This window comes from Plasmodium reichenowi, chromosome 14, assembly GCF_001601855.1.
Source record: "Plasmodium reichenowi strain SY57 chromosome 14, whole genome shotgun sequence".
Lineage (NCBI taxonomy): Eukaryota > Apicomplexa > Aconoidasida > Haemosporida > Plasmodiidae > Plasmodium > Plasmodium reichenowi.
The window spans coordinates 1609241-1617903 of NC_033659.1; the positions used below are offsets into that span (position 1 = coordinate 1609241).

Genomic DNA, 8663 nt, shown 5'->3' on the forward strand with positions numbered 1-8663 from the left:
TGTTTTGTTTTTCTTTTTGGTTTCTTTTTTCTTTTTTTTTTTTTTAACATATATTTTCTTCTTAAAAACACAAAATTATATATTCAATTTTCATTCTTTATTTATAGAATAACATAATGTTAGAATATCTTTAAAATTGGTAGTACTAAATAAAATATTATAATCTACATTTTCGTTAACACATTTAATTGAAGAAGATTTATCGATATTTATTATTTCTTCTACAACATTTTTATATGATTTTTCTATGCTTTCACCATAATACCACTTTAGAGGAGAATAATATCTGGGTGATTCTAAATTCTTGATGATCCAATTGAACAGCTAAAAATAAACAAGACAAAAAAAAATAAAATATAATGAATATGTACCTATATAGACATATAAGCTATAAATATATAAATAAAAATAAATAAATAAATAAATAAATATATATATATATATATATATATATATATATATATCATGTTCACCTTTTGTGCGACGTCGAGGAAGAACATATTTTCATTTGTTATTCTCTTCTTCAACATATTATTATTCTTGATGTTATTTACAAAAACCTTTAGATTGTTGTCATACATTCCCAAGTTATATATTTGGAAAATGTAAATAGATATTTCTCGTAATGTCTGTCCAAATATTATTAGAACCTTTTGATAAATATTATTTTCGGTCATGTTTTTATTTTGTACATTTAATTCATGAATATAAAATATATATGGATATAATATAGAATTAATAAATAGATCTAGACATAATGTTAAAGTATGTATACTGAATTTTTTCTCATAAATAATTTGTTTATTAATACCATCAATTTCATCATGTATTGTATAAAATAGAAAACGTATACTATCATTTAAATCTTTATGTGATATATTTATTATATCATTTATAACCTTTTCTAAATAAATATAAACATAATCTTTTATTATTTTTAATGTAGCCAATTCATTTTTTTCTTTATCACTTATCAATTTATCAATACAAATATCATTATCATTATTAAATATATTATTGTAATCAATAGATTTATATATATCATACTTTTTAACAGCATTTATATCTTTAACTTGTTCTTCATCCATTATTGTGTTGTCATAATGTACATTATATTTTGTATCCTCTATTACACTTTTCTTTTCCTTATTTTCTGATTCTGTAAAACTAACTTTTTTAGAATTAAGAGTTTGTTGCATTATTAATTCATTTTGATTTATTTTTTCTTCTATATTAATTTCCATTTTTTGGTCGTCATGTATAGTTTCTTCATTTCGAGCATCCATAACATGTTCTTCATTCCTTACATCCTTGTCTATAAATCTTTGATTATAATTATTTTTTTGGTGTAAATACGTCTTGTATAAAACGAGATCATTTTGCTTAATATTTTCGACATTTATAAGAAACTGTTTTTCGTTTTGTTGAATTTCTGAATAACACGCTGTTATATGTGTATCTATAATGAAGGCTAATTTTAAATTATGTATACATAACAATGTGGTAATATTATCTAATAAATATGTAATTTTCATCTTAGTATGACATTCAATATTTTTATTTAACAAAGTATATACCTCATGTTTAATTATATGTTTTACGAAATCTTCTAAACTCTTATAATAATTAGATATATTTAGAAAGGATGAAATTATCTGGAACGAATATTTTTTATTTTGTGCTTTCAGGATATGAATAACGTTGATATATTTATAGTTCATTAGGTTTTTCCATAATTCTTTGTATATATATGTGTTTTTTAGTGTTTTCATATTTGTATCTTGTTGTGTCCAGTACATTGAATAATCAAAACTATTACAACTATTATTATTATTATTATTATTATTATTATTATTATTATTATTAAATATGTTGTATAATATATTTGCAGTACTATTATTATAATCCTGTGATATATTTATTATAGATGTATAATCATTTGTCATTCTTTGTTCCTCGGATATTATGTTATTATTATCCTTATTTAATTCTCCAATGAAATAATTATCTTCATAAAATGTATTGTTCATAAAATGAGTTGTATTGTTTTTATTATAGTTCATATTTGCTTCAATGTGATAATTATTTTTATTATCTTGTAAGTTATCATTTTGAAGAAGTTTTGTTTTATCGACCAATTTTGAGTATACTATATTTTCATCATGGTTATTATTATCGAAAAGAATACGATTAGTTTTCATTTTGCATATTTTATTTAACACCTGATTATCATTTACATTTGTTTGATCATATAATGAAAATGCATTTCTATTACTATTATCGAACATGTTGTTTATGTTATAAATACTGTCTAATTTTTTGGTGTGTGTGTAATTATTTTGATGTATTAAATGGGAACCATTTATTTTATTTTTTGTTATGTTATTCAGAGATCTGTATTTTTTATCGTTTTGGTCTTTATCTGAATTATTAATATTTAATATATTATTAAAATGATCTTGAAAAATATACAAATCTGAATGAACCGAAATATTATCCATTAACCATTGTGGTATATATTTGAGTAGATGATGATGGTGTTTATTATTTTTATTATTTATTAAGTAATTCATAAGTAGTTGATGTTTTTTTTGATATATAATAAAATTACTTATATTTAATGATAATTTTGTATGAAAAAAAAAAGCTTCCATCCATTCTATAATCAATAATTCTGATAATACTGCTCTTTTTAATGACATTAAAAAATTGATTTTTTTTTTTTTTAAAAATTTGATTTCATTGATAATATATTGATATAACATATCTATTCTTTTTTGTAAAGAAGAATAATTTGAATAAATTTCTGATAAGACTTTATGTTTTTTTTTTAATAATTCTAAAATACGTGTTTTTCTATTTTGTAAAGATATATCACTTAATGATTTTCTTTGATTCGATAATATAAAGGCATCTTTAATATTCATAATTGGATGATTATTATTATCGTCATCTTGATCAAAACATTTTGAATGTGTACCTATCAAAATACAACTAGGACATAAAGTACAAAAACATTTCATACATACACTTTCTATTAATTCATTTATATGATAAGGACATTTACCAAATTGATAAGGTGATTCGGATATATGTATTCGTTTATGGTTTTTTAAAATTTTATTTTTCTCATGATGTTTTATATCACATATATCACATAAATGAACTTTATCATTATAACAATAGGTAATTGCTTTGGTACTATAACAATATTCACATACAGGAATGCTTATATCAACTCTTAAGCATTTAAATTCAAATTCAATTAAATATAAGGGTAATATTTGTTCAGAATTTCGAACTTTATAAATATAGCTATAATTATTTTTTAACCCATTATTATTATAATAATAATAATTATTATTATAAATATTATTATTATTATTATTATTATTATTATTATTATTATCTCCTTCCGTTTTGTTACAACCACTTTTATCTACATCATTTTTATTTTCCTTATAACATACCTTTTCTTGTTCATTCCCTTTGATTTCAACTTTTTCATAATATAATTTTTCTTCAATTGCTATAGAATCATATCCATTAGGTATTTCTCCACTTGATAAAACATCATGTACATTTTTTTTATTTAATAATAATGTTTTGTTAGGTATGATTTTGAATACATATATTTGAAATGTTTCGTTACAATTTTTTTGAAACCCCATTGGATACTTTTGATTTCCTATTACATATGTAAAATTTTTCATATCATTATAATTATTTATAAAATAATTTATCATACTATTATCAGTTTGCTTTATCTCATTTATATCTAATAAACTTAATAATATATTACTTTTTAAGCTATATGCTATTTCTTCAAACTTTTTTTCATAGTCATGTGTTACCAATCTATATATATTTAATACATTTATATTACTGTTAAAATAATGTAATTTTAATATATATTCATAATGTGTTATCAAATTGTAATCTTTTATTTTGCTTATTTCAAATAAGTGATCTTTGCTTATTTCTTTTTCCTTCTCATTTAATACACGATCTTTTAATACAATCTTTTGGTATGCATTTTGGAATGTCTCTCCCTCCACCCCATAATTTTTATCCATCATATAAAAGGGAAAAATAAAAATAAAAATTAAAACAAAAATAAAATATAATATAATATAATAATAATATAATAATAATATAATAATAATAATAATAATTATTGTTATTATTATTCTGATATTGTATTATTTCTCTTGTGATATATTTATATATATATATATATATATCACATTGTTGTACGACACATGTACATTTTTTCAAAGACAATTTTTGCACTGGTCAAGAAAAAGAAGAAAAGATTAATAAATAAAATCATAAAACAGATATATTATAAAAAAGAAAGATATATATATATATATATATATATATTTATTTATTTATAAATTCCTTTTGTTTTTCTGTCTTTTTATTAATATTTATTGAAAACATAATATTTTTGTATTTTCCTTTTTTTTTGTAATGTATGTAAAAAGAAAAAAAAAATATATATATATATATATATATTTTTCTTTTTAATACACACAAAAGTGATACAAACATATTATGCATGATTATTCAAAAAAAAATATATTTTTTTTAATATAACATAATATATATCTTTTCATAATAAAAAAAAAAAAAATAATTACATACACATTATATATATATAAAGATATTTTTAGTACAACAGAACAAAATATAATACCAAACAAGACTACACCAAAAATTTTTTTTTTTTTTCCCCATATTTTAAATAATAACAATTTTGGAATAATATAAATTTAAAAATAAAAATAAATATAAATATTCATATATGTATATATATATATATATATATATATATATATATTGAAAACAACTGCCACCCAATTTAATATATTTAATTATTTTTATAAATATTATTATACCTTTAGAAGGCTAAAATATTAAAATTGTATATATAAATACATATATGGATAACTGTTTCTTTTCTTTTTTCGATATTGAAATGTGAGGAAGGATATTTTTTTTTTTGTTTTGATTCGAAATATATAATAATAAAAGACGAAAAATTATATATTATAATTGTTAAGATATTTACAATTTGGTAAAGTTCAATTTTCTTTTTTTTTTTTTTTTTTTAATTGATAAGGATAAAAGTTAAATGGTTAATAACAAAAGGGTATGTATAATATTATACATTTTTAAGAAAAAAAAAAATAAAAAAGAAATAATTTTCTCTAATGCTTCATTATGTTGTTCAATAAACAGAGGAATACCTGAAATTTAATATGAAAATTTTATTTTATTATTATATTTTTTTAACTGTATATTCATTTATTTTCTGGGTGAGAATACAAATGTCGATATATAGTTAATTAATTTGTTTATATGTATAAATATACATAAAGATTTATTTACTTTGTGTGTAATTTAATAAGAAATGGACATTATATTTTATTTAATATTATTTTTTTTTATTTTTTATTTTTTTTTTTTACTATTAAATAATAAATAAATAAAAGTATTTATTTATGTTTTTAAAAAATTATATAGTTTATCAAAGTATAAAAAATATGAATATGATTATAAAATTGTACTACATACAAAATATATATCAGCATATTTTAAAAAAATACATTTTATTTTGATAAAAAAATATTTTTTCTTTTTAAATATAAATAAAAAAAAACTTGGAAACATATTATATATATTAATATAGGTATTAATAAATTTATACATATATTATATTAATATATATAGATGATGTCATTTTCCAAACATCAATATTATAATTCCATTGTATATTATTATTTATTATGACATTATTTATTTTATGTTTAATATAAATATATATAAAGGGAAATTTTTTTTTTTTTTTATAATTTTTCCTTCTCTTTATAAAAAAATATAATAAAATAAAATAATATTAATAATTTTTTATTTAAAAAAAGTGTATCCATATATTATATAAATCTATGCAATATATATATATATATATATATATTTATTTATTTATTTATTTATATTTAATATTAAAAATAATATGATGGAATAAAATATTAAAAAAAGAAAAAATTTATGGATAAAAAATTCCAAAATTATTTATATATATAATTATATATTTATGTGATGATATTTTAAATTATTACATAATTAATGTGGACTAATAAATATATATATATATTTTTTATATGATATTATATTTTAATTTTATTTGAACCTAATATGTTTACAATTTTTTAAATATATATATAATATATGTGTATAAAATTCTATATTTCATTTCATTTTATTTATTATATTTTTCATTTCATTTTATTTATTTATACATATTTATTTTTTGTGTTATCCTCATGTGGATACCACTTTATATATAAAAAAAAAAAAAAAAAAAAAAAAAGAAGAAAAATGAAAGAATCAAGTTCTAAAGAAGAAGGAGGGATATATAACCCTTTATGCAATATGAATGATAATGGAACTTGTAAAAAAAGGAAACTACATGAGGATGACATAAGTAATGATATAAATGAAGAGAATAATAATTTTAATAGAAAGAAACAAAGAAAGGATATAAAAAATATAAGACAAATAATGAATATATTTAATGGTATATTTAATTGGATTGTTAGTAAAGGTATGAATAAGATTCCTTGTAGAGAAATAGAAAATATTAATGATGTCGATTTTTTTAATTTTAATAATGTGTTATCAAAACATTATGGTTCTAGGATAATATTTGTTACTGATGATTCTATAAGTAAATCTGAAAATATATTAGTAGAAGATGATAAAGTTGGTTGGATTACTAGAAGAAGAAGAGATGTTGGACATGAATGGTTAATAATAAAATTAAAACACCCATGTATTATTTATGGTATTGAATTAAATTTTGATAATATTGCTGAAGATGTATGTCCTCATTTATCCATTGAGGTGTCTGATAACAATGCTATCGATGATATAATTAAAGAGGAAGAATTTATTTTGAACGAGCGGGATAAGGTTGGTAACTTTACTACATTCACAAGAAATGAAATAGAAGATAATGTGGGTGATAATATAAAGATGGAAAAGAACAAGGATATGGAAAATCTTAAAAATGTAGATTTATTAAAAGATACAGAAAATACAAAAAACGAACAATCAATAAAACGTGTGGATAATATTAAAAATATGCATGGTACACAAACAATTGTAAATTATGAAAAAAACACTAAACGTAAAAGTTATAACTTTTTAGATTCATATAAAATAGATAAATCGATTTCTGATTTATTAGAACAACAAAATACACCTTGGGTTGAATTATTACAAGCAGATTGTGTAGATTTTTTAAAAACAGTTGGAAAGAAAAAGACATATTATTTTAAAATAAATAATGAAGATTTAATTAAAAAACCTTGGACACATATAAGAGTTAATTTATATCCAGACGGTGGTATAAATAAAATTAATTTCTATGGAGAATTTATTTCTTTATTTAAAAAACATACTATCATATCTAAACAAAAAATTTTTTTAAATAAACCTGAGAATGGTTGTACATTAATTTATTATCATTGTGATCATATATATAAAGGACATCCAAAATATATTATCGATTCATGTAAAACAGATGGATTTTGTACAAGACGATTAATAAATAGACCGCCCATTATATTAAGAACCCTTACAAATAATTGTATTTTGAATAGCTCCATTTTTAAATTTGGTGTACGAGGTATTGTAGAAAATTTCACCATAGATATAGGGAATTATAAATATGATCATCCTGAATGTATACAAATTTATTTATTAGACTGTATAGATATACTCACATTAAATTTATTAGAACAAAAAAAAATTTTTGAAGAAGATGAAAAACTATTAAAAAAAAAAATCGAATGGATACAATTACCACCATTCAAAATAACAACAAATCAAAAAAAAACTTTTTTTCATTTTAATTTGTTGGAATATAATTTTACCCTTATGGAAAGAACAGCAACTCATTTCAAAATATCTATACATCCGGATGGGGGAATATCACAAATAAATGTAATAGGCACTGTTTTATCTACATTATTATAAATAGGTTCACCTATATGTATTGCAGCATTTTTTTTATAGTAACAGTATAAATAAATAAATAAATATATATATATATATATATATATAAATATATATGTATATATTTTATTTTTTGTTCCCACATATATATATATATATATATATATATATATTTATATATATTTATATTTACTTATTTATATTTATGTTTAAATTAATTTTTTTTTTCTTCTTTCCTAAACTATTAATCATTAATATATATAAAAAATATATTATAATTATTCATATCTCCATAAAGAAGAAAAAAAGAAAACAAACGAGATATTTTTTTTTTTTTTTTTTTTTTTTTTTTTATTTAAAAGGTTAATTATTAAAAATAATAAATGTCTATATGTATTAATATACATATAATATACATATATATATATGATTAACTCGTGTCTATTTTATAATTGAAAAAAATACTTGTGTTCCAAATTATAATAAAAATATATACCGTTAATTTTTTTTTTTCTTTTTTTAATATAATAATAAAAAATATATTTTATTTATTTTTTTTTATTATTTTGATAAATATAATTATATTTTTTATTATAATAAATATTATTGGGCTATATATTTTTAATCATTTATAT

At 18.5% G+C, this 8663-nt stretch overlaps 2 protein-coding genes across 2 annotated transcripts; one reads left to right on the plus strand and one right to left on the minus strand.

Moving 5' to 3' along the window:
- Positions 1-90: 90 nt before the first annotated feature.
- Positions 91-4079, minus strand: PRSY57_1439700 (hypothetical protein; the record flags this gene model as incomplete). Its single annotated transcript, XM_012909994.2, has 2 exons — positions 91-324; positions 474-4079. The coding sequence occupies 2 exons, from the start codon at positions 4077-4079 to the stop codon at positions 91-93; spliced, it is 3840 nt and encodes a 1279-aa protein (XP_012765448.2).
- A 2308-nt stretch (positions 4080-6387) lies between these two features.
- Positions 6388-8049, plus strand: PRSY57_1439800 (allantoicase, putative; the record flags this gene model as incomplete). The annotated part of the gene is made up of 1 exon (XM_012909995.2): positions 6388-8049. One exon carries the CDS (start codon positions 6388-6390, stop codon positions 8047-8049), a length of 1662 nt encoding a protein of 553 aa, XP_012765449.2.
- Between the last annotated feature and the right edge of the window lie 614 nt (positions 8050-8663).